The sequence below is a fragment of the Cuculus canorus genome, chromosome 18, assembly GCF_017976375.1.
Source record: "Cuculus canorus isolate bCucCan1 chromosome 18, bCucCan1.pri, whole genome shotgun sequence".
NCBI lineage: Eukaryota > Metazoa > Chordata > Aves > Cuculiformes > Cuculidae > Cuculus > Cuculus canorus.
Genome location: NC_071418.1, coordinates 7,512,104 through 7,537,563, shown reverse-complemented (window position 1 = coordinate 7,537,563; position 25,460 = coordinate 7,512,104). Strand labels below are relative to the sequence as shown.

General features: G+C 41.8%; 1 protein-coding gene across 5 annotated transcripts in view; it reads right to left on the bottom strand.

Moving 5' to 3' along the window:
* B3GNTL1 (UDP-GlcNAc:betaGal beta-1,3-N-acetylglucosaminyltransferase like 1) overlaps window positions 1-19,333 on the bottom strand; it is an 88,093-nt gene extending 68,760 nt beyond the window's left edge. For 4 of the 5 annotated variants that reach the window (XM_054083265.1, XM_054083266.1, XM_054083267.1 and 1 more), the window contains exons 1-5: window positions 18,801-18,924; window positions 14,178-14,294; window positions 13,953-14,052; window positions 9,027-9,091; window positions 743-808 (exon numbers count right to left, since the gene is read on the bottom strand). In XM_054083265.1, coding sequence (XP_053939240.1) covers window positions 743-808; window positions 9,027-9,091; window positions 13,953-14,052; window positions 14,178-14,294; window positions 18,801-18,860 — 408 coding nt within the window. In that variant the 5' untranslated portion in view covers window positions 18,861-18,924. Of the gene's footprint in view, window positions 1-742; window positions 809-9,026; window positions 9,092-13,952; window positions 14,053-14,177; window positions 14,295-18,800; window positions 18,925-19,176 lie in introns of those variants that run through there. The other variant, XM_054083268.1, reaches the window with a different exon arrangement.
* Window positions 19,334-25,460: the final 6,127 nt, after the last annotated feature.

Below are 25,460 nucleotides of genomic sequence, written 5' to 3'. Positions count from 1 at the left end.
ATCCTAAAACTGTTCTGCTCTAAGACCTGCAGGAAATACCTTCTTGACAGATCAGGTCAAGTGACCTTTCCTTTCCAGAAACCTCTTGCACATTGAAATAAATCTCACCAGAGAAAATGCTAGAGATAATAACAATAAAGTTATTTTTGCTGAACATCGCAGACAGTAGTACAAATGCAGTTTTCAAGTTTACAAAGGAGTATCTATGTCAATACCACAGCAACAAATTATTTATTTATTCTATTCAGGCAAGTAGAACATATACACAAACTCTCTCTGAAAGATACTGCCCCTAATTACAGAAACTGGTTTAAAATCAAAATCCTATAGACAAGAAAACAGCTATCTCACAGAATGGGTTTGAGAGTTTATTTCCAAGAATAAAGAATGGCATTCTCATAATGTTTTCATTTGCAGGTAGACATAGGGAGAAACATCAGTTTAACTGTTGACCGGTTTATTAATGAGAACAGCCCATACATTCCTTACAGTGTGCAGTTTCTCAAATATTAAAAACAAATAAACCACAGCTGGAGCCAATCCTTTGCAGCTTTTCACATTTCTTACCAAGGCTACATAAAAAAGACATTCTCCTTTGACTGCATACATTAAGGGAAAGAATCCACTGGTTATTACTTTGCCCTCACCAGCCCTACTGTGAAATTTTCATATCTTTTTAAAGATGTACCCGGCGCTCTGTAAAAGAAAAACACACAAATACACACAAGAAGAAAGTACTCACACTGTTTGGGTGTTGAATGGCAGCTTCGTACTGTAGTCTAACCCGCTGTGGCATCATCACATCATCCTGGAATCAATAGCACACTGTTACTGAGCACAAGAAGGGTCACTGTACTCAGACATATCACAATATGCTGCTGAATGAACACCAAAAACACAAAGGGAATAAATATTAAGAGACTTTTAGTGGATTAAACTCAATCCTTTTCAAATTGGAAGTGATCAAAATCGCTATGTGACAGTGATGTGACCTCAAGATAGATCTGATGGGCACCCATACGTTTTACCTTGCTGAAGGAATTCACCAGCTCTATAATAGCTCTGATAGCAGCACTGGCAGTATGGGCAGACCAGGAACTAACCCTGATTAAAAGCATGAGCTGTGAGACATTCTAGCAATGTGAGGAAACGTTCCCTGTCATCTTGCTGTACCTTGTTTCATTGATAAGGAGAAGCCCTCAATCTCTAGATCTACCAATATGTCACATTGCCTAGACACAAAAAACATTGTTTGGGAAATGAGGAAATCCTATGGGGAAAAGGGAAAGAAAAAAATCACACTGATAAAATGCATCAATACTGCCCCTGCCTGCAGGTCTATCCCATTAACACGCAGAGACAGGTTGCCCTGTAAGGAGTTGGTAAGCTTGTCACCCTTCTGTGAACAGACAGATGTTACTTTTAGAATGACATCATTGCCTGCTCAGAATTACGTCTTTTCAGGACATTGGGTTTACAGTCTACTGCCGAACTACAGCACAAAGTTTCTTCACTAAATGTAGTCTCTTGAGGTTTCTGCCTATGCTTATACCTTTTCCATTTTGGTGCCGTATTTCTTCCCTTTTAAAGGATCAGCTCAGCCTTTCTTAAGTGCTGTTTACAGCACATACCCCGTTTCTTCTTAGGGCATTTCCAAATCCTTATCAGGCCTTTCTTTTCCTTATCAGGAAAACACAGTTCAAAGGAACCATGAACTCCTGTTCTACATCCATTCTTTTAACAGTTCCTCACCTCAAAATCACTCTAAGGAGATTCCTAATAAAGCCCAAAAATAAATATTGAATTCCCAACAACTTTCACATTAAAACTTTCAGTCAAATCTATGGCAACAAAAAATATCTCAGCACTTGAATAGCTACAGTTTAGAGGGTGGAATGACCTTGATATAAAGACAACACTACAGTTTTATCAAAACCAACACAAGCCCGAAAAAAGTTTTAGAAGTAGATCCAACTATTTAATACAATTCAAGGTTAAAGATAAGACAAATGAATAATAAAACTGACCCTTATTACATGCAAGTTTATAAAAGATGGATGGAATACACTGTGAGAAGCATTTTTCTATATTTGGATTTAGGGCATATTTAGTAACAAGAGATGTTACTCAGAGCCAACAGACTGAACATACCCTTCCAATTTCTCAACCTCTGCAAATCAGTTCCTTCAAACCTACAATGATATTCTTTATCATCTAATCCACCTTCGTAATAAAGTACCAGAATTCAGGTACTGTGTCATGCAAATGTTCCATAAAATATTTACCCTGTTTCCCACAAACCTCCCCGCCATCATATTTCTTTGTGCCAAAGACTGAGCTGATTTTTCTGAATTAAAACCTGGTTTTCACATAAGCAATAGGAGAAGTATTTTAACTAAGCTTTGTTCACTCCTTTACTAATTACTTGGGACTCCTAGATGTCTCCTATTAAATTCAAAAAATATGAACGAAAAGAAGTCCATCAAAAAGCAAGGAATTTCAGTGCTTAGACCAATCTTGCTGTTATCTCTTACAACAGAATCATAGAATCGTAGAATCACAGAATAGTTTGGGTTGGAAGGGATCTTAAAGATCATCTTAGTTCCAACTCCCCTGCTGTGGGCAGGGACATCCCACTGGCTCAGGCTGCCCAAGGCTCCATCCAACCTGGCCTTGAGCACCTCCAGGGATGGGGCAGCCACAACCTCCCTGGGCGACCCATTCCAGTGCCTCACCACTCTCATAGTGAATATGAGGACAGTGCAAACCAGGAAGAAATAAAGCAATACGAACAGAAACCTGCTTTGGGTGCTAAAAATAACACAGAATTTATAGGAATGTGGTTGATTACAAACATTTTCCTGTTCTCCCGTGTCCACTCTGAATAGGAAAACAATTTGCTGATAGATGGGAAAATGAAAAAGACTTTATTTCACACGAAAAAACAGCAGGGATTTCTCCACACGCCCAGATGTGTTTCTGTCAGCAGGAGCCATGATCTCCATCACCTCTCCGTCCGACAGGCATTCTGCCAGCTTGTGTTCCTATCAAATACAGCCCTTCCGCAGACAGCCGGCTTGATCCTATCAGGTTCCACACCACTACAGATGCTGCCAAACCAGAAAAACTGGTCATACAGTGTTCTGCTGGGCTGTTTCCTTCCAGCCATAGGCATCACTCTTAATAAAAACACACACAATTTATACTAAGTGTTTCATTTTACTCTGCTCAGATATTTAGTTCAAGAAAATGAAAACTAAATCAAGAATGAGCTTAAGAACATTACTCAAAAGTTGTTTTTTCAGCATGTGTTTCTTAACCCAGTTTGGGTAAATTCACACAATGAGTGTTCCCAGCTCCTCAGTCAGGCTGGTTGGATCCCACTGAATTCCAGGGATAACCTTATGGTTTCCCCTTAGAAGTATGGGGGACTGCACTTCAGAAAGCAAAGCAAAACATCCAGCTCAATGTACAATACCATCTACCTTTTAAAACCAAGGACAAGTTCACACAGAACAACACATTATTACATCTCAGTACTGAAGGGCTGTCCTGAACTCCTGTTACACGCTCACCATCCTGAGCTTTTGCAGATTCCTTTGTATTTGGCTCATCAAAAACCCAAGAGCACTCACACGCTCCATCCTCATACTAACAGCCCCTTCCTGCCATTGCAGCTATTGCACATGAAATACAGCCTGCAGCAACACCAGCAGAACGTCTGACTCACTGATGATAAATACAGCATCTCCAAAGTCATTCAGCCCATCACATAGTCATTGGTCACTCATTTCTCCTGCACCTGCATAGACTACAGTGGAAATCTTCCTTTGCTATTGATCACTTCAGCTCCCTGAACCAGGGAAGGAAAAAGCCTCGGACTCCCAAAAACTGGCCTGTCAACAGCACTGCCAAAGCAAAGCCGCTGATCCTTAGCAGTTTTCCAGCAGGCAGGTTTTAAAGGAGCCCCATGCCATCACACACATTAGATCTTGCACTTGAATGCCACACACAAGTCCCCTGAGCAGAATACATTCGATGATCTACCAGTACTTGCAAGATCATAGGAAAAAATACTACTTTCCTGTTTCTACTGCTGAATTAAATAGAGAAATTACAGGACACAAAGAAAACACTTCAAAGATTAAGCAGCTGCATTTACTGAGCTGCTTTCTTCTCCTGAGCATGGCAACAAATAGGTCTACATAGGATACTGGGTGTTCTTTTGCACCTGAATGATCAGTACCTTCCATCAATATAAAATGAATTACAATATTTTTATAGAACCTTTTAATTCAGTATCATTACTACTCGATCAGGAAAATTTGGCTGTTGAGGCAGCTCCTGCCTCAGTGCATTGGTCCAGCCGATGCAGATGTGCTTTCATATCTCACTTTTCTATAGGGACTGGAGATCACCTTGGATCTTTCTCACAGATCACTAAGTAAAGTAAATGCAAGTCTGCAGGCAGGGGAAGCGAGTAACTCACCTGGTGTTCAACAGCAGACTCAGTACACTGAGACAGCAGTGAAATCCTCACTGATAATTCCAAACACCCATTGTAATTAATGAACAGATGAAGGTGGGTGTAGTGAGAGGTTAATGGCAAGTAAATTCTGAAGGTTTGCTTTTTCATTTATGAAATAGAAAGGTAACATTTTACATTGCAGATAAGGGCGTTTAATCTTTTTTAACACATGCACTTCTTTACAGAACAATAAAGGGAATGATGCCTTCAAGCACTCATTGTTTGATTTTTTGGTGCTCATTAGTGATTCAGAAACATTCACAACTCATCTGCACAGAAGAGGTTTCTGGTAGTGGAGCTCATCACCACATCCCCTCATCTGCTACTGGAGTAACAGCATATTTCAGTTTTTAAATAAAGAATTTGCAAGGAACGGTACGTTAAGCCCACCCAAGCCTGATCACTGCTTCACTTCCTAAGCAATATACATGTTAATTCGAAAGAAAGGAAGAATATTTCAAGTTTATTAGCACCTGTAGAGTAATGTATAAAGGCAACTAACAAGAAATCCATCTCCAAACCAGCAAGCTACGGAGACCATACAAACAAGCAGCCATGTTCATAACTGAAAGCTAGCCTGGAGGCTGGAATCCCTGGAACACCCACCAAGCCTGGCCAGCTAAGGTCCAGCCACCTTCTCCAAAGGGCTTTACAAATAACCCCCTCAGAGAAGTATTTTTAACTTGAAACTCAAGAAAACCATGCTGTTGCACAGCAATTAAGGATTAACATTCCCAACATAAATCATACAAGAAAATCTCACAAATGGAAAGGCACGGGTCAGCAGCTGCCAATTCCAACATGGGAACACCAGTTCCAGTGGTTCACCCTCAGCTTTGGTGAACGAAACTTCACTGTTTCCCTACATCAATTCTCCTGTTAGCAAGCAATGACATTGCAAAAACATGATTTAGCTCACAGCTTTTAACTGGCTAAGGACCTCCAAAACAGCAATATACTTCCAGTAGAGCTTTCCAAAGGCTAGAACAAGTGTGTTAGGGTCATGAGTGAGCATGGCCAGGTTTGAAATACTGCACGTCAAAGAAGGACGTGCTTATATTTCCTCTTTAACAGTCCAGAACCCTCCAACACCATGGTGGAATGAGATATTGGGAATATCACAGATTATTAGGATGAAATAAATGCATGTTCCCTTTTAAAGAACTACAACTTTATACAAGTATAAGCATGTTTGAGTGAACAGCATTGAAAATACAGTTCAAAGCAGAAAAAGGAATTTTTAGTGTAAGAGTCCTGCTGTGCTGCAACAGGGCAAATGCTTATAACAAAGATGTTGACCACCGCAGAGAGTGGACAAAGTATGGTTGGAATAAAATGCAACTCCTAGATAAACTCACAACTATAGACAATTTGAAGAGTAAAGGTAACGGTGAAATGTGTTTGCATAATTAGTTAATCCTATTGTCATTATGATCGAGATTTTCTGAGACTATAAATGTTAAATATCAACAATTTATTAAGTATCTTCAATTCTTCGACTTCTTTTCCCAGTGGGAAAAATGCTTCAGTAACTTAGAGGTGAAATCTGTAATAACAGCCACAGCAGAACCCCCTCCATAACAGCTATTAGCTAAACAGCTGCCACTTCGTACTAGAACAGGCTGATCAAATTCTGACAGTTCTGAGCTCTGTAGCCATTTTTTCCACATTTCTTCCCAATTTGTTGTCCTCACAAATCTGTGTTGAGAGACATAACACGAGCAGCTTGACTCCAGCTGGAATAGCAAGCAAAACAGTCTGTCTGTTCCAAAGATGCTCCCAAATATCCTCGTACATTTATTTCACTCAAAGAATTGTAATGAATGTGCAAGCAGCCATGAGGTGTTCGTTCATCTATATGAAATGTACACAAACCACTGATCCAGCCCCATTTCTCTCCACAGCAAACCTGCAATTCTGGCTGCACTTCTGAAGGCCAATTCCCTGGCATTACTGCAGCACATTCCAAAAGGCTGACATCAACATTTTTTTCCCAGATTGGTGACTGAAATGAAGGAGGTAGGTGGTGTGCAGAAGTGGAGCTGTTGAACAGCTGGCAACATCTGTGTCTCAGCTATTATCACACAACATTTACTAACTATGGCCAAAGTTTAGACTTGTAGCAGTTTCCACACTCATTTTCTTTCCTCTGATCTGTTCTCAGCAAAAAAAAATGGTAGTGACGAGAGACAATAGAGTATACATTTAAGTAACGTCAAACATTTAATATTTCTTCTGAATCAAGATTAGGTTTCCGATAGCTCTGAAAGCCTTCAGTTTTGAAGCATTTAGCTCAGTAACAGCAACACAAATGTGTAGCACAGGAAACCTTGCTAGTGTCTTCCAAGCTCATCCATACTCTAATTCATAAAATTCTCAAATCGCTTCAAGGAGATCTTTAGTCTATAAAATATAAACTTACGATAACGTTGCAGAATTTCAATATCATTGCCTGTTATATTCTTTAACAGCTACAACTTGTTTACCTTATGTTCTCTTATCTTGCACAGGTAGTTAGCAAATGGAAACAACACAGCAGCATGTAGATGTGCGCTGTATAAATACTGTAAATAACAAATTAAGAATCCTGAAGAGATCCCTATAAAAAAAAGTTCATTTCATTGGAAGAATTTAATTTTCAAGTTTACTGCTAGTGATTTCCAATAACTACATCTCTCTGGATTGAAAAGAAAAATTAATCCAAAATTCACCTCAAGAAATTATTCTGTACAGCTTTGAAACATATGATATGAAGCTCTGCGGGACAAGAAAACGGCAGGTGAATTCTGTACCCAGGCAGAGATGGACTCAGCTAACTTCAGGAAACATAAGTATGTATGGAGCACATCCTACATACTCCCTAGAATGCACCATACAACGTAGTATCTGACCAAACCTGGCCTGACCTTGGTAATAATAACTAAGATCTATTTTGTTTTTCATTTAGGTATGTAAACAGCCTCACTGACTAATACAGGACAGTTAAATCCATGGAATCATCCATACAATTAGAACTAGCCCTTGGGTTTGCGTCTACCTGAAATAAAGCAAGAAGAACTGGATCCCAAGTTCATTCACCTCAACAAAACTGTCATCGCTCCAGTTACTTCATGGCATTATTTATGCTGCCCACGTACTCTTCTAAAATCTATTGAGCTGGGTGGATTTTGTGCACACGCTTCATCAAAATAATGAAACAGACACTGACACTCAGTGCTGGACATAAAATACTTATTTTTGGATAAACGAGAAACTGACCCTCACAAACACCGTTAACTTTTGTACCTGATTGGGAGTTCTGTGTATTCAATGGATGTTCCTGAAATCCCCATATATACCCACATGTAGCCAATACTGCACTTCGAAGCTTACCCCTCCATAAACTTCTACACAAAGATTTACATGAAATACACTCTATAAAACAAACAAACAAAAAAACTCAAATCAACATACTGTCAAAGGGAAATTAGCATAAATTCAACTAAACTCATTTTAAAAGGCACGCTGCACTGCTAAATACGCTAGTAACTTAACAAAAGCAAGAACAAAGACCAGGAAAGCCACCTGCAAAACTTAATTTCTTAAATGGTAAGACACGAACTTTCTGCTGCATTGCCTTGCATCAGAAGAAACACCAGCGCTGAACTGTGTCCTGCATCAGCACACTGATCGGTTTACAAAAATCTTGACACACAAACAAACCTTTCTACGCAGTTGATACAAAAAATGCGAGTTTGCGAACTGTAAGATCTCCCCAGTTAAAACCTGTGTGGTTCTAAGTCTATAGAGTTTACAGCCCTGCTCTGGTGACACTTTCTAATAAGCAGAGGCAATCATAACTTAAAGTTGAATCCTACCTGAAAACTCACATGTTCAGCAACCAGTTCCTCCTAGTACTCCACTAAACTACAGTTTAATTCCAATGCAGCGGAAACAATCAATCTCTAGGTGAAATTACATGACATCAGTGAGCTCTTGCTCTTCCTGCCTGATTCTAGCCACATGGCACCATTCCTCAGATCAGCTATGCATGTCTGTGAAACCCTTCACTATGTATTAAGCTGCATAAAGACAGAGTTATCTGTGGGTTAGTAAGCTGAACTCACAGAAAGTATCCAACAAAGGGCAGCAAAAAAAATTCAAGATGGAAGGCAAAACCTCCGCTATTTTGCATCAAAAAGCCAGCAGATGAGTTCTTAGTTTCTCATCAATAAAATTTTCTGAAGAATGTGGGGAATAAAAATCCTGAAAACAACTCAATACCGACCTTGCCCAACCCTGCTCACAACAGCTTGTGGAATTCGACAGGATCAAAGAATGGTGTAGGGCTGGATGCTTTTTACAGGTTGGAAGACAATTTTATGGCTATGAATAATAACAAGCATGTTTAACACTCAAACATCATTAAACAGCTTGTTTTTAAAACAAACCAATAACTACATTAAAAACAATGGTGCTTTACTGCCAAAACTAAGTTAGACAAAATGCATCAACTTACTGAATCCAGAAAGCAGAGATAGGTTCCTGAGCTCTGAATTATGGCTTGATTTTTAGCAAATCCAACTGTTGAGAAAACAAACATATGATTACATGGTAGCTTTTATTTTTGTAGTTTTTTTAAATCTTACTACAGTCAGGAACAGCTGAAAGGGAATACGAAAATCATTATCAGGTAAAGTATGCAATCTTTCCATGTTTAAAGGAGGTAATTTGCAAATATTTAACTCGTATGCCTGTCCCAGTTGTCCTCTCTGAGCAGTTATCAGTTGTCTGTGTTAGAATTCTACCACAGAGTAGAACTACTTTTGCGAGCCCTCCACAAAGACATAACACGTAATACTTATCTTGAAGAGTCTGGCTACCCAGGTCTCACATCCTGTGCACCTCAGATTGTAGAATCACAGAATGGTTTGCGTTAGAAGGGACCTTTGAAGTCCAGTTCAACTGCCCTGCAGTAAGTAGATGCCGATACCCCTTGGCTGTATACACACATATATCCATCTCTTGGGTCATAACAAATAGTAACAAATCATAAAGAGGCAAAGAAAGAACAAGAGATTGCTAGGCAACTCCTTCCCATCAGGGCTCAGGGCCTCAGAAGGACTCAAAAACACTTCTGTTCCATCATGCTTGTAAAACACAAAGTATGCAAACACAAAACCTTCATGCGCCATTCATTTAATGCAGAAGAGAGCCAGAGCAGAAGAATATATGGACGAGGAGCACAAATGTGGCTTATTTATAGCACAACACGGTATACCATCTGCAGAAGACTACACTAAAATGTAAATTCAGTCAAATGACCACATTGGCATTCAGGGTCTGTTAGTTTCTTCCCCTGACAGTGTTGGATCTTTCACCAAGCCATTTCAGGAAGTTGAACCACAAGAAAACTTTTTTGTCAGTGTAATTTCTGAAGCAGATGACAGCACTGGAGGGTCACATAGCAGAGCCAAAAAAAAGAAAAAGGAAAAGCTACCAGCAGCAAACAGCAATAAGATGAACTCAGCTTCCCACTGAAATACACCTGCAAGGTAGGAGTGTTCACCTGGGATGATTCTTGTACATAGATAAGCTCTATCCAAGAACATTCTGGTCTTTGGATTCTTTTCCCAGGCAGTGTTATAAGAAAAGGCCACGCTATATACAGTGTTCTGAAAAACGTTATATGATTTCCACTTGGTCATGTACATGACGTTGGAGGTTCTTTAAAGTATTTATGGAACCAAGTCAGGGAATCCAGCAAAAGATTGCCCTGATGTGAAGACATGCATTACTGTGAGGTTTTATTCTTTAATGGGAAAGCTAGAAACATTAAGCCAGAAAATCTCATCATGAAGTGGGGTAGGATAATTTTAAATAATATTATCCTTAGAGTTCTTGATTTTGCATCTGAAAAAAAGTAGAGTTCTGTAATTCTCCACTCTTTTTATGTTTGAGTTTGCTCAGGAAACAAATTTAACTGGGCTCAAAGGTTCCCTTAGTTTTAATACTCCTTGGCTATTTTACTGAGTTGTCCAAGTACAGAAAAAGACTTATGCCTGCATTTCTTATTGTCTCAAAGGAACATTCTGTCAACTACTCACAAAGGCTCTTCCTCCGAATTTTGCTATTCTTTTCTTAGGTATTTTGAATATTTCAGTCCTCACCTTAACTTCTCTTCATTGCAGACTTCTTATCTCACAGTATATTTATGTACTACTTTTTAGACACACTTTTTAGGAGCATCTTCTCTCCTACACACAGTTACTCTCCTTCTCCTTCCTACTGGCAGTGAAAAAGCAGCTGGGAAGCCAGTAGCTGCCACAACAACAGAGCTGGATCCTGGCAGGAGCAGCTTTAGTGGGAAACAACTGATGCAAGCTAGCAGGTCTGGACATGCCAAACAAGCAGAACCTGAATATTGTGAATGTCCCTGCTAAAGCAAGAGGGAAAAGGACAGGACAGAACTAAATTTGCCTGGCATCAATCAAATTGATACTCTTATATATGATTACCAGCTGTAAAGCACCCTGTACTTCCATTCCAGTGCTGTTATTAATGTACCCCAAACTTCAGTAGAAAATAATTAAGTAGTAAGAATCAATAATGTAGAAAAAACATGGAGGAGGTTCAAAGGCAACTACAAGATGACACTGACATTATTCTATGAACTTCCTGAAATATTTCATACCACATTTTCAGATGCAATACTTTAAACAAAATAATGAAGTATTTAATATTTGTTATGAGAAAAAGTTGGAAAATATTTCTTTCTAAGGTTACGGCAGAAACCATCCTGAAGCTTTTCATACACCACCTATTTTTTTAGAGGGGAAAGAAGAAAATACACATACTTCTAAAACTATTAATAAGAGAGATACAACTCCCCACAGAAGAAACAAAGTACTAGAAACTGTTTCACCACAATGAATCTTATGTTTGGAACGAGTTAAAAATTTTCTTTAATATCACTCTGCTGAACAAAATAAAATGTTTGTGCCAGGTCTCCGAGTTTTGTAAGGCTTGCTTACTTGGTGAAAAGAGCCTGTTACCATGGTTACATCTGTAAAAACTTAAGCCTCAGTGAGATATTAACATTCCTCACTCTTAGAAAGAAAAAGGTTTTCTTTTTTTAGGCAAGTGACCCTTTCTTTTTTTCTAGGTCCCCCTTCCCTTTCTTTTACTTGTTAGAAAAGAATCAGAAATAAATCCTAATCTTGTGTAAATAGTTGAAGATGTGAAGCATGACTTGTACATTGTTTCTGCACTAAAGCATCTTCTTTTAAAGGGAAGTCTCCTTACAGTTGTAACTCGCCCTTAACATAGTAAATCACAGAATGCAAACAAATAGTATGGATTTCAAGTAACCTGCACCTAAAATGTAACAACCCCGAAGAAAAGCTGCCCTCATTTTAATGGTGACCTGAGAGTGACTTCCACATGAAAAGCTTGAGTTTGATTTTAACAGAACTATGCATTTCATACTATTACTTAAAACAATGCTCATAGCTGCATCCTCTAGCCCCAGTTATTAAAGATTTGTTCAGGTTTCAGCTATCCAATGCTGACAAATGCAAGTTAAAAATAATCTGACACATCTCTCATGGCACAAAATACTCCTTGTAGTTCACAGCTCTGGTTTAGTTTTAGTTCCATTTTCCTGAAATACAAAGTAAGCTGATTTCAGAATTTCTGCGTGCTCTTGCAAACTGAAAACTAACACACAATTAAGACAGCACAAGGAACAAAACTTTATACATAGAAAATGCTTTATAAAAATCTAATATATGCTATTAACAAGACATTACTAAACAGCTTTCCTAAGTCCCATAATTAACAACCTCTGGTATTATTCTTTGGCTTTTTTCCTCAGAAATCACCACCTACTTAGCCTCTGGATCATCACCTGCTGAGAGACCTGAAAGGTGACTGATTGCCCAGTAGTTGGAGGGGGTGGAAAGCAGATAACTTTCCAGGAACACAAGCAATTCCTGACGTTGCATCACTCCAACTTTATCGGTTGCCCAAAAGAGAAAAATTCCCTCTACAAACCTTACCTGTCTTTCGTCATCACCAGCTCCACAACAGTACTACCAGTTGCAGTGTCAGAACAACTGCAGTTCATACTAGAGATATTACAATACCAAGAATATTTCTAGTAATAGTTATACTGTGTTACTTCAGTATTGCAGTCCGATGATTGTTAACAGAGAGCTTTAAAAAGTCTGCATTCAAAAGAAATGACAGCAAATAAACCCAGGAGCCTACACCAAGTTGCAGATGAATTCAGTGCGCAAACTCCTATTTACGTGTGTTTCCACAAGGGGATGAAAATTCAGCCTTTGAAACCAAACCCAACTTTTTCATAAGAAGATCATTTTGGGGAGACCGCACTGAGCCCAGGTTTCTGCCCAGTTACAAACAGGACATTTTGTTAAAAAACAGACCCTGACCAGACTCACGTCAGTGCGTCTCTTCAGTGCCAGAACCTGGAAGACACACATCTGGAACCAGTTATATATCAATCCCTACCTGTTTCTTCATTGTCATAAAACCCAGAATGATGGAACCATTTGTTCTACACAAAATGGAAGCATGCTGTTCTGCCTGCTCTGTCTTGTGGTTGTGTCCTTCAGAATAGACATCATCTTCCAACTAGGAAGAAGCTGGTGTTGCATGGCATTAAAGAGTGACATTCTTTTATTTCTATTCTACATTTTAGCAAGTTTGTCTGCTAAAAAACCTTAAACATAAAGCAAACAAAACAAGCAAAAGATAAAATGCTAGAGATATTTGTTTGTTATCTCCTCTAGTGGGTACATGTCATGTGCATGAGCATGTAAATCCACAGAGACTCACACTACACACAAACCCGGTGGCCCACATATTGCTTTAGCCCACTGTGTACAATACTTAGGAGTTTAGTGAGAGTTTTTACCTCACAACAAAAGTTTCCTGAAACGTGTGTTTCGATCTAAACATCAAAATGTATTTTGTTTTATTTTAAGGTCTGTTCTACAGTAGTGAAAACATGCATTTACTTTTTAAATAATTTTGTAAGAGATTTTGGATTTCTTTTCTCTTAAAACCCATCTCATGAAGACAAATTAGGTACCAGAAAGCCACAGTAAAATTGTAAGCATTAACAACATTGTCTAGATTGCAATTAAACAGAATTCTTTCATGAAGCAGAGTGCATGTGCTGAGCCAGGTTCTCCATCCCTGGATGTATAAACAAATTCCACTGAGCCAAAACCAACAGGGCCAAATTCTAAATTGCAATAAGTTTTTGAACAGAGTGCTCTGGGAAACTACGTGGGGTTTTTCCATTGCAATGCAAGCGGCTACGAAGACACTTTTCAAACTGGAAAACAGAAGATGCCTGCAATAACAAGTTAACTCTCAAAAGATCAATATTAAACTTATTATATTAAATACGTACCACCTCGCGGTTGAGATGAATCATTACTACCAACAATTACTGGAACACCAGCATCTTCCAGCTTGATCTTCCATTTTTCAATTATTTCAGCTGAACCATCCTAGAAAAATAACGAGAGGCACAGCTCTTTTAGCTTGTATGGTGAATGAAACACAGGCCAACCAAAAATCATATCAGAGACAGTATTTGCTTGGGACACTATTTTAAATAATGTCTAAAACATACCGTACTGGCATCATTAAAAACTGACAGCTCCATGGTTCCTTCAAAATCTTGCTCCCAAACTGATTTCAAGCATTCATCTAGCCAGCGTTCGCTGTTGTGAACAGGCACAATGATAGACTACAAAAATCCAAACAAAACCCAAACGTATGTCAGTAAGCACAATTCTTGTTTACTTATAGTAAAGAATGTTCATTAAAAAGAGAAGTGTCGGATCCTTCCAACACTTTCACAAGAAACACATCTTGAAAATATAAAAGTCAGCAAAGATCCTTCATTTTCATTACAAGTATACAATTTGCTTTCTTCTCAAATTTATTTTTCAGGTTCTACGAGCTGGCTTTCGGTAGATCTCCAAGGAAACAAGAGACTACTGGCCTCAAACTGCTAACAGAACATCTCTAACACCACACTACCCTGCTTCTGGCATTCCTGCATTTCTTAACAACACTCTCTACTTTTGTCTTCCATTGATCTTTCTCACTCGTCAATTTTTCTTTGGGCTTACTACTCAAACAGAGATGTCCACAGATGCAGCCAGTGCCCTTGGCTCTAGCCAAGATTTTTTAAATAGATTCTATCATAAAAGCACGATTCCATGCACTATAATTTCTTATGGAATGGATGGGGAACTTCAAGCAAAGAGCCCAAATAACTTATAAAGAGTCTCGTGGGACATTTTATGAAGCTCCTACAAACAGAATCTAAACTCCCTCTTGAGCACCGTAACCATAAATGTGTATTTTGAAGAAAGAATTAGTTACTCTCAGGATCACATCAGAATCTTAACAAATAAAATACTGGATGAGTACTGAAATTGAATGATTCAAGACTCAGTGAGGTACATCGTGTGAATACAGGCAAACGCACACACTGACAGGCAGACAGATCTGGTGAGCACTGAGGAGTGTATTGTTTATTTTACAGAGTGATGTACATGCACACAGGCATTACAGTGGGATGTATGACACGTTGAGGTACAAATAAGAAACTTAACATTTCATGGCAAAATATAAAAACCTTACTCATCGAAAACGAATGAACATACTGATTTTTGGCAGCTTAACAGGCAAAAGGGGCATTTAAGAGAAATAGGGGGAAAGCTACCGAAAATCTTAAGCAAAGCAGGTCTTTGACTTCTGTTTTGGAGAGATAAATAAGTACAGTGAGGAGAAATTTTAAAAAGTGAAATTGATTAACAAAAAATTACAACATACAGACAAAGCAGATTATTTCATACCTATGCTCAGATTACTACTTGAAGACCTAAAAAATAAGCAAAATCCTGAGATGCTAAACCAATATTTCAATTTACTCAAGATTTTAATATCCCCATATCTAGATGCCAATTAAAATACAAGCCTACACATCCACACTAATCAATCTAACATATTCATTCATAAAGAAAAGTTTTCCAGTTCCTCCAAAGACAATATAAACTAGCTATAGTTTTGAACATCCAGAAAAGCCCAGAAAATATTATTCCAGTTCTCTTTGCAGCAGTCTCTCATATATTTGTAGACTGTTACCATAATGGTGAACTGCAGAAATATGCAAAATGTTCTTTCAAAATAATTTTGAGTCAACACACAGACATAAATTGGAAACAACCAATTTATTTTCTGTTATTATAAGATCAACTGAGTGACAAATGTGTGAGAATTATCATTTCATTAACAGAGACCGACTGATAGCAAAATCCTACACTTTCATGGTCTGTGAGCCAAGTCCAAAAGTTAAAACACAGAACTGTAAATCAGATCTGGATTTGAGCATTGTGAAACTACTTCAGGTTTTCCCTGAACTTCCTCCACTCCAGAATAAGACCTCAGGTGGTCTTAGGTATTTTTAGTAATGTAGCTTTGCCATCACTAAGCTGAGGATAAAGATTCTTTGCTTTACTGCAAAATTAATTTTAATATACGGCAAAAAACGATAGAATGTTAAGTGGTTAATTGGTTCCTTCATTAACAGTGCCCTTTATTCTACAAATTTATTACTCAGCCGAAAAATACCTTCCCCACAGCCAGACCACAAACAACAATACATAAAGGATGAGCCTGAAGTGGATAAATATGAGGTTAAAAACTTAAAGGGGGCCTACAGGAAAGCTGGGGAGGAGCTCTTGATCAGGGAGTGCAGAGACAGGAGGAGGGGGAATGGTTCTCAGCTGAAAGAGGGGAGATTGAGAAGAGATCTTAGGAAGAAATGTTTTTCTGTGAGGGTGGGGAGGCCCAGGTTGCCCAGAGCAGTGGTGGCTGCCCCATCCCTGGAGGGGTTCAAGGCCAGGTTGGATGGGGCTTGGAGCCCCTGATTCAGTGGGAGGTGTCCCTGCCCATGGCAGGGGGTGGCACTGGATGTAAGGTCCCCTCGAATCCAAACCATTCTGTGATTCTACGATAAAAAAAAAAGCGACAGTAATTGTGCAACTGAATGTTTTGCATCAAAAAAATCCTCTACTGATAATATATGTGATAAAAAACCCCTCCAAAACAAAGGTGAATTTCAGTTTCCACACCATTCAGTTTACACAGATTCCTGCCAGCCTCCATATATGAGGAATATCTGGAATACAAATTTTAAAAATCATTTTAACACTGCTGAAGATTTACAGAAGTCAGAAACCGTTATTTTTAAATGAATTTTTCATATGAGTCACCACTCCAGACCATTCAGAAACTCCTTGGCTGTTGGCAGAAACATACTAGCTTTGCCACATCTTCTACAGGAGATGCTTTTAAATAAACCCAGAAGGGTTTTCATGCACAAACCCTGATCTGCCCTTTGGGTCTGACTGCGAAGAATAGAGCTCCTCTGAGAAACCGCTCATTGCCGTACGACACTGATTCTTCTTGGCTGCCTTAAACCACTGTTGAGACTGCAGCATCCTTCAACACCTTTTCTCACTCTTGCAAGCAGCCTGGCTGTGCTTGCTGTCCAGAAATCCCCCTGGAAGTAGCAGCCCCCCCAAACTCAGTTTCTGAACTTTCCTAGAAGCAGCACTGTGCAGGCTCACCAAAAACGTATAAATAATACTCTGGAAGAGGGGCCATTTGTGCACCCGCCATCCTGAAAGGATTCTTTCAGCGCTGAAGCCTTAGCGTGGTGAATCTTTGTTATTTTTCTTTTATGGTAAACAACCAAACATTACAAGGGGTGGCAGGAGAACCCAACTCTGTGAGGAGATGATGGCTCTTGGCTTCAGGTTGCACCAGGGAAGGTTCAGATTAGAAAGAAGTGTGGCCAGCAGGTTGAGGGAGGGGATTCTCCCCCTCTGCTCCACTCTTAGGAGACCCCAAACGGAGTCCTGTGTCCAGTTCCGGAATCCCCAACATAAAAAGGATATGGAAGTGTTGGAACCGGTCCAGAGGAGTTCCACAAAGATGATCAGAGGGCTGGAGTACCTCTGCTATGAGGACAGGCTGAGAGAGTTGGGGTTGTTCAGCCTGGAGAAGGCTCAGGGGAGACCTTAGAGCAGCTTCCAGTGCTGAAAGGGCCTCAGGAAAGCTGGGGAGGGACTTTTTACACTGGCATGGAGCGAGAGGACAAGGGGGGTTAAATCAGAAGGGGTAAGATTGAGATTAGACATTAGGAAAAAATTCTTCACAGTGAGGGTGGGGAGGCACTGGCCTGGGTTGCCCAGAGAAGCCATGCCTGCCCTATCTCTGGAGGTGTTCAGGGCCAGGTTGGATGGGGCTTGGAGCAACCTGATCCAGTGGAAAGTGTCCCTGCCCATGGCAGGGGGTTGGAACTGGATGGGCCGTGAGATCCCGTCCAACCCAAACCATTGCATGATTCTATGATAAGCGAGAATCTCCTCACACTAAGAGTTGTCAGGCACTGGCAGAAGAGCCCAGGGAGGTGATGAAGTCCCCATCCCCGGAGGGGTTTAAAAGCCAGGCAGATCACAGAATCACACAGAATCACCAGGTTGGAAAGGATCCACTGGATCATCGAGTCCAACCATTCCTAACACTCCCTAAACCATGTCCCTAAGCACTTCATCCACCCGTTCCTTAAACACCTCCAGGGAAGGTGACTCGACCCCCTCCCTGGGCAGCTGTTCCAGTGCCCCATGACTCTTTCTGTGAAGAATTTTTTTCTGATATCCAACCCGAACCTCCCCTGGCGGAGCTTCAGGCCATTGCCCCTTGTCCTGTCCCCTGTCACTGGGGAAATGAGGAGATGAGGTGCTCGGGGACGGTTCAGCAGTGGATAGAGACGGTTGAACTCGACGATGTCAAAGCTCTTTTCCAGCCAAACGATTCTACGATTGTCCCCGGGCTCCTTAGGGCTGCGCCGGCCGCCCCGCAGCCTCCCCGCAGCCCCGCAGCCTCCCCGCAGCCCCCCTGCAGCCCGCACCGCCCGCAGCCCACAACGCCCGCAGCCACGCCCCGCGCGGCCTCTCCGCAGCCGCTCCACAGCCTCCGCGCAACCCCGCAGCCTCCCCGCAACTCCGCAGCCCCCCTGCAGCCCCGCAGCCCCGCCCTCCGCAGCCTCCCCGCAGCCTCCCCGCAGCCCCGCCCCCCGCGGCCTCCCCGCAGTCCCCCTGCAGCCCCGCAGCCTCCCCTCGGCCCCGCCTCGCCCGCAACCCCCCCGCCCCCCGCAGCCCCGCCCCACTCGTACCACGTGGCCGGGCCGCGCGCGGGGCGCGGTGCTCGCGGCGGCTCCGCCCGCCGCCGCCATGGCCGTGGCACAGCGGGAGCCGCTCCGCAGGGCTGTGACGCGCACCGCCCCCGGCGCGGGCCGAACGGGGCGGGGCGCGCGGCGGCAGAGGGCGGAACCAGGGAGGCTCGGAGGGGCGCCCCCAGGCGGGCGGTGCCTGAGCCGGGGCGTTTCTCATTGTGCCCCTCCAGCTCGCGCTTCCCTCGGCCGAGGCGGCCGCACCGGGGCCTGTCGTGGTTTTTAGTAACCTTTAAAAACCGGAAAAGAGTTGCTGGTGGTGGAGATCTCAAAGGTTTTCCGGCCAAGCGATTCCGTGATCTCATAACTGATTGCTCACCTGCTGAAACGACGGTTGTAGAGCCCCTTATTCCCTTGGCGGTCCCCGCAGCCGGGAGGGACCGCGGGACGCGGCGCTGTGGAGAATTTTTAAGCGATCTTTGTCGAACAAAATCTTGTGTGAGTTCCCCTTGTTTCTCAGAGAGCCCCGTACACAGCGAGACAGTTCACGGAGCGGGCAGAGCGGAGTTATCTGACAATGTGGATTGGCACATGGGTCTGAGAGCTATGGGGGAGGGAGGGGGGCAGCAAAGCAGTAAATCACCCTCGGAATCTATTTCAAATGATCTACACAGCTCCTCTCCAACCAGGCTGCGTTTATAATCTCTGTAAACAGCGCTGCTAAGCACGATAATTTCTTTTTTCTGGCGATGGAGACTGCTAGCGCTTTCATTTAGCTCAGGAAGTGTCGCAGAGTATTGCTTTACTCTCGCTGTACCAAACAGAAGTCCGCGTCAGGGACTGGTGCCCTGTTTTGCACAGCAGGCTATGGGACGCAGAGCAAAGCCCTGGCTTCTTTCCCCCAAGGAAAAAAGAGAGAACCAATCAAACCCACCATAAATGTTTTCTAAGTTAGATTCTGTAGCTGCCCAGGCAGTGATTAAATACCAACATCTACTTAAAACGTGATTTTCATTTTGGGGGATTTGGGGCAGACAGGCCCACAAGCATGCAAAAGCTATTCGGTGGGAGCTAACTCGCAGTGTGAAAGACATTACCTGCAGGTTTTTGAAAATCTAGCAGGCATTTTTGTGCTCTTGGGTAACTAAACACTTTTCAAAATGCCGTCCATCGTTTCAGGCCTGTTCCTCTTTCACATGGGTCAGAATGGAAAGAGGTCTCCTAGTGCTGTCATCAGCAACGCCATCCTCAGTGACAAATGCACTGAGAAGCAAGCAGAAACAGTTTGGTCTGAGTTGTGTTTCTGATTGTTCTGCTTTAAAGATTTTTCAGAGCAGTGGGGAACAGCGCACAAAGCACCTCTTACAGCTAAAAGCATTACAGAACCAAAGACACTTCTCGTTATACTAGTTTTTAGTTTTTATTCCTGATAAGACAACCTGTTGAGGATCATTCCCGTGAACCTAAAACTTCCTTGTTCTGGAAGCTTTAGCTATTACAGAAATGTTGCCATCTTGATAGTAAGACCACCTAGAAAGTTAGTTTGCTTTCTTTACATTTAAGTTATTTTGCTTTCTTTACATTTAGCTCTATTGTTTCAAAAGTGACACAGACTGGTTAGAGTACAGACAGCACAGACCACCTGACCCAGGAGCATAGATCTCAACTGATTCCACTAGGAGTTACAGAAAAGACTGCTGGTGTAAGGTATCACGAGGATTATTGAGGACAAGTAGGCTTGGGCTTAGTTTCTTTTTGAAAAGGTGAAACTGTAACGGAAGGGGTAAGAGAGTGTCCTTACAAGCATATCTGTTTGTTGGTGGGGTGGAGCATGTGGGTAACTTAGTTGTATCTTAATTAGGAAGACAGAATAAGCGAGTACAGTTTTCTTCTGCCCTGTTCAATGTCTTTATCAATGACCTGGATGAAGGCATTTTTTGCAGATGACACTAAGCTGGGTGGAAGTGTGGATCTGCTGGAGGGTGGGGAGGCTCTGCAAAGGGATCTGAACAGGCTGGACCGCTGAGCTGAGACCAACGGCATGAGGTTCGACAAGGCCAAATGCCGGGTCCTGCACTTGGGCCACAACAACCCTATGCAGTGCTACAGACTGGGGAAAGAGTGGCTGGAGAGCTGCACGGAAGAGAAGGACCTGGGGGTGTTGGTTGACAGCGACTGAACATGAGCCAGCAGTGTGCCCAGGTGGCCAAGAAGGCCAATGGCATCTTGGCTTGGATCAGAAATGGGGTCACCAGCAGGTCCAGGGAGGTGATTCTCCCTCTGTACTTGGCACTGGTGAGACCGCACCTCGAATACTGTGTTCAGTTCTGGGCCCCTCACCACAAGAAGGATGTTGAGGCTCTGGAGCGTGTCCAGAGAAGAGCAACGAAGCTGGTGAGGGGGCTCAGAACAAGTCTTACAAAGAGCGGCTGAGAGAGCTGGGGTTGTTCAGCCTGGAGAAGAGGAGGCTGAGGGGAGACCTTATTGCTCTCTACAACTGCCTGAAAGGAGGTTGTGGAGAGGAGGGAGCTGGGCTCTTCTCCCAAGTGACTGAGGACAGGACAAGGGGCAATGGCCTGAAGCTCCACCAGGGGAGGGTCAGGCTGGACATCAGGAAAAAAGTTTTCATGGAAGGGGTCATTGGGCACTGGAACAGCTGCCCAGGGAGGGGATTGAGTCGCCTTCCCTGAAGGTGTTTAAGGGACGGGTGGATGAGGTGCTGAGGGACATGGTTTAGGGAGTGTTAGGAATGGTTGGAATCGATGATCCAGTGAGTCCCTTCCAACCTGGTGATTCTATAATTCTATGATTTGTTGCTGAATGTTCAAGCATCAGTACTAAAAGTATTTCCAGACCACACCATAGTGAAAAGGCTCATTCAACAAAGCACGTAAAATATCCAATTTACAGCTAGGTTTGAAATCACTTCTATCTGAAGAATGCTTTGAGCTTCCAAAAATGCTATTATTTTCATGAAACATCACAGTTGAGTGGCAAGAAAAGAGGGATGCAATGTTTCTCATTATAAAACTACAGGGCAGAATGCGACTGTACAAACTCATCTAGCAGTCCTGCTGCCCTAAGACAGGATCCACTCCAGTCTCCAGCTTTCAAGGTACAGTGCTTCAATTTGAGTCCTTTTAGTAGCAGGAGTTCAAATATTTTCCTTTACGCAAAAATTATCCTCTGTTCCCGCTGTCCAAGTTGATTCAGTGCTTTGACCACATTTTAGGCCAGATGTGAAAAGTTCTGCTGGGCTATATTTTAAAAAGAAACAAAACCTTACTACCATCTCCTGCTTTTTTGCAGGCCTAAAAAAGGATACCCATTCCATAATCAAACACCCTAAGTCAATACAGATGAGGCAGCCAGTAACCTGCCAAAGATAAGACTGGAATCCCTTGTTAAGGACACAGCCCAGTATCCTTTAAGCCTGTATCTGCCCGGAGAGACTCCCTCAGCCCCAGCCCTAAGGTCTCTGATAGACCTCTCCTGGTGTTTGATCCCTTGCAGCTGTGTGCCTGCTCAGCTGCTTTCTTGCTAATGCTTTTTTTAACCATTTCTTTGCTTGAGAAGGCTTGCAAACTCCATCCCAATCCTTTGTTCTTTATTCTACAGATAACAAGCCGTTCCCTTCCTCTCCACAGCCATGATTTATGTATTTGTGAATTGTTGTTACTCTTCCCCCATCCTGCTTCTTTGTGTAGATTATGCACATCTGATTCATCCAGTCCATCCTCGCTGGCCATACTTCAGACTTCTATTTATTCTCATCTCTCCCTTACAGACTCTCTCTGGGTGCTTTGCATCTCCACTGGAAAATGAGACCTAGCACCAGCCTGAGTGTTCCTGCCGTGGCTGTACCAGTGCTGGGCAGAGAGCAGGATTAATTCCTGTGTCTTGCAAGCCATGCTCCTGTTTGCACAGCTTAGTGCAGTGTTTGCCTTTTTCACAATGCCTTGATACTGTTGCCTCCTAATCAGCTTGTGATCTATTATATCCCCTAGATCTTTTTCTGCATGAGAGAAACAGTATTTTAGCAGTTTTATTCCAGCCAGCCACGTGAGAAGAAAATGACTGAAGTAGTGTGAGTGAGATTATCTGCCTTGTGCTTCAATACCAGAATTGATTACTGGTTTACAATTAGTTCCATGTGTACACCCCGTTAAGGGAGTTGCACAAGTGGCACTAATGCCTTCCTTTGGCTTTCAGAGCGTTTATCCTTAGAGGGGACTGGTACCCAGGAATTGAGTTATTTGGGCCAATTTCCCTGTGTACTCAAGACTTCAAATGCGCGGCTAAGATTGCAGAGCTAATTGCTCTGAAGAAAACCTCTTATAATTTAGACATATTGAGTTTGAATAACCTTGCTGAAAAGTGCTGTTGCTCTGTAGAGAGGAACTGTTGTGTGCTGCGTTTTTCTCTTTGAAACAGTAGCTGTCGTTACAAAGGATGCTGCTGTTGCTTGTTTCTTTTTGTAAAATGAGTCAATCTGAAGGAGCTCTTTGTTGTTTTTACGAGTTGGCAAATGGCCACAAATATTCTGTTAGCAGGAGTACTGGACTTCGCTATCTTTGTGGGTGAACTCGAAAGATCTCACTCATTTCAGTACCAGTCCACACCTCCAAACGTACACTCTTCTGACCACCACCAGTCATCCCAGTCCCTGTGCACTTTCATTTCATGTCCTCTCGTCCATCTCCTGGGCCACACTGCAACCATATGCAGGTTCCCTGTTCTGCCTGAGCCATTCTCCTCACTGCTGTAGTTCAGTCTAAGTATACTTCTATGTTTACTGTGGTTTTGTGGCATTGTGACTGCAGGTGGTGGCAAGGTAGAGGCACAGTTCTTCCATAGAGCTGGGCAAGATCAGTGCAGGTTTTTCTTTGCCTAAAGCTTTGATAATTGAGCAATCTTATGCAAAGTTAGATTTCTATTTGGCAATCTTAAAGGAATGTGTGTATATAATGCTGTAATTTAAAAAAAAAAAAAAAAAGAAAAACAACTTTATTTCTTAGTCGTGAAATTTGCTGGAGAATACAGTGATAGGCAACTGGGTGTGCTGAAACCACCTTGGTTGATACAGTTTGGGTTTGTTATTAAGTAGCTGCTCTGAAAGCCAATAAAGTAATAATGGTATTGGTATTTTCCATACTTACCCAAAAAGCTTTATAAGTAAGTTATTTGGAGGAAAAAAAATCTTGTTTACAAAAGATAGCAAGATTCAGATAATGGAAACAGATAAAAGTTAGCCTTGAAATCCCATTTTCCTAATCTTGACAAGTTCCTGTGTGCCACAAGTGATAACCCTTGAGAATCAAAGTTTCTACTTGAATAACCCTTTAGAGAGCTCAGTTTAGGTTCTTTGTTTTTTGAAACCATACCTCTGTTTGATCTGCTCAATGGCTGAAGTGTTAAACACAAAATGAAGTTAAGCTGAAGCTTAGGTGGAATTATACATTTCCTAAAGATTCACTGGTAAACTCATACTGTACAGTCAAAATTTTGTTGAACTTCAGTACCTTTGGGAGCTTGAACTTCTTTGTATATAAGTACAGGAAGCATCTGACGTTCTGAGATGGGAAAGTGCTTAAAGAATAAATCATATTCCTACAGAGGAATGTACACATAACAGTAACTGGGATCTGGATAATACACAGAGACCCACAAGACAATGTACTGGATGCACATCTTTATATGACATACAGACAGGAAGGGAAGTGAGCAACATTTTGAATTATGAATTAGCCAAAGGCCTCTGAAGAAAAGGTTGTAAGAATTGTGTAGCTCTAGTGAATACAGAACATTTACTTAACGCATCTTCATTAAAAATAGAGTTAAATAGGTTCTTTAAGTCTTTATACTACCCAATAAAATACATGTTATTACATCATATCTTATTATATCTTTTAATATCGTTCTTAAAATACTAATCTGAAAGTACAGTTTATTGTGACTAATTAAATTTCAATTTTGTTTAATTTTCAAGCAAAGGCTGTTTTTTCCATTTCCCTGTAGATTTCAATGTATCACACTCATCCTGGATTATGAAATCTACAGAGTTCTTTCAGGTTCATGCATCTTCAGTAAAAGATTTTACAGCTCCTTTAAAGTTAATGATGCTGCTGATCATACAAAGGCCTGTACCGTGAGCAGTTTACTTCTTTACAGCTGTGTTGGCTGTGTGTTGTAAAAGAGTAGTATAAGTGTAATTCTTGTTGGAAGATTGACCAGATGTGAGCAGAATTCAGACAGAAAACTGTTCTATTTCAGTGTAAGGTTGTTACTCCATTTTTATGTACTTTCTTTTCTAAATGTAACTCTTCTGAAGGCTAGGAAGGCTCTGAACAGCCTGACAAATACACTGCAAACCTGGGACCTCCACATCCGCTAGGAAACAAGCCATCAGTCTGTGCAAGTGGTATCAGTGGTGGCTTTTTACTATCTTATCCAGCAGCGTGTGTGGCTCCTCAGCTGCGGGAGGGGTGGAGGCACAGCCCCAGCATGAGATCATCCGGCAAGTCCAGACTCATGATACGGACAACCTTACATTGGGCCACTGAGCCTGACTGGAAGAAGCATGGGCTGCTGTAGGAGTAGGAGGTGATGACACCACCAGGCTCGCGGGACTGCACAGCACTGCAGCTATTCCCTGGCTTCAGG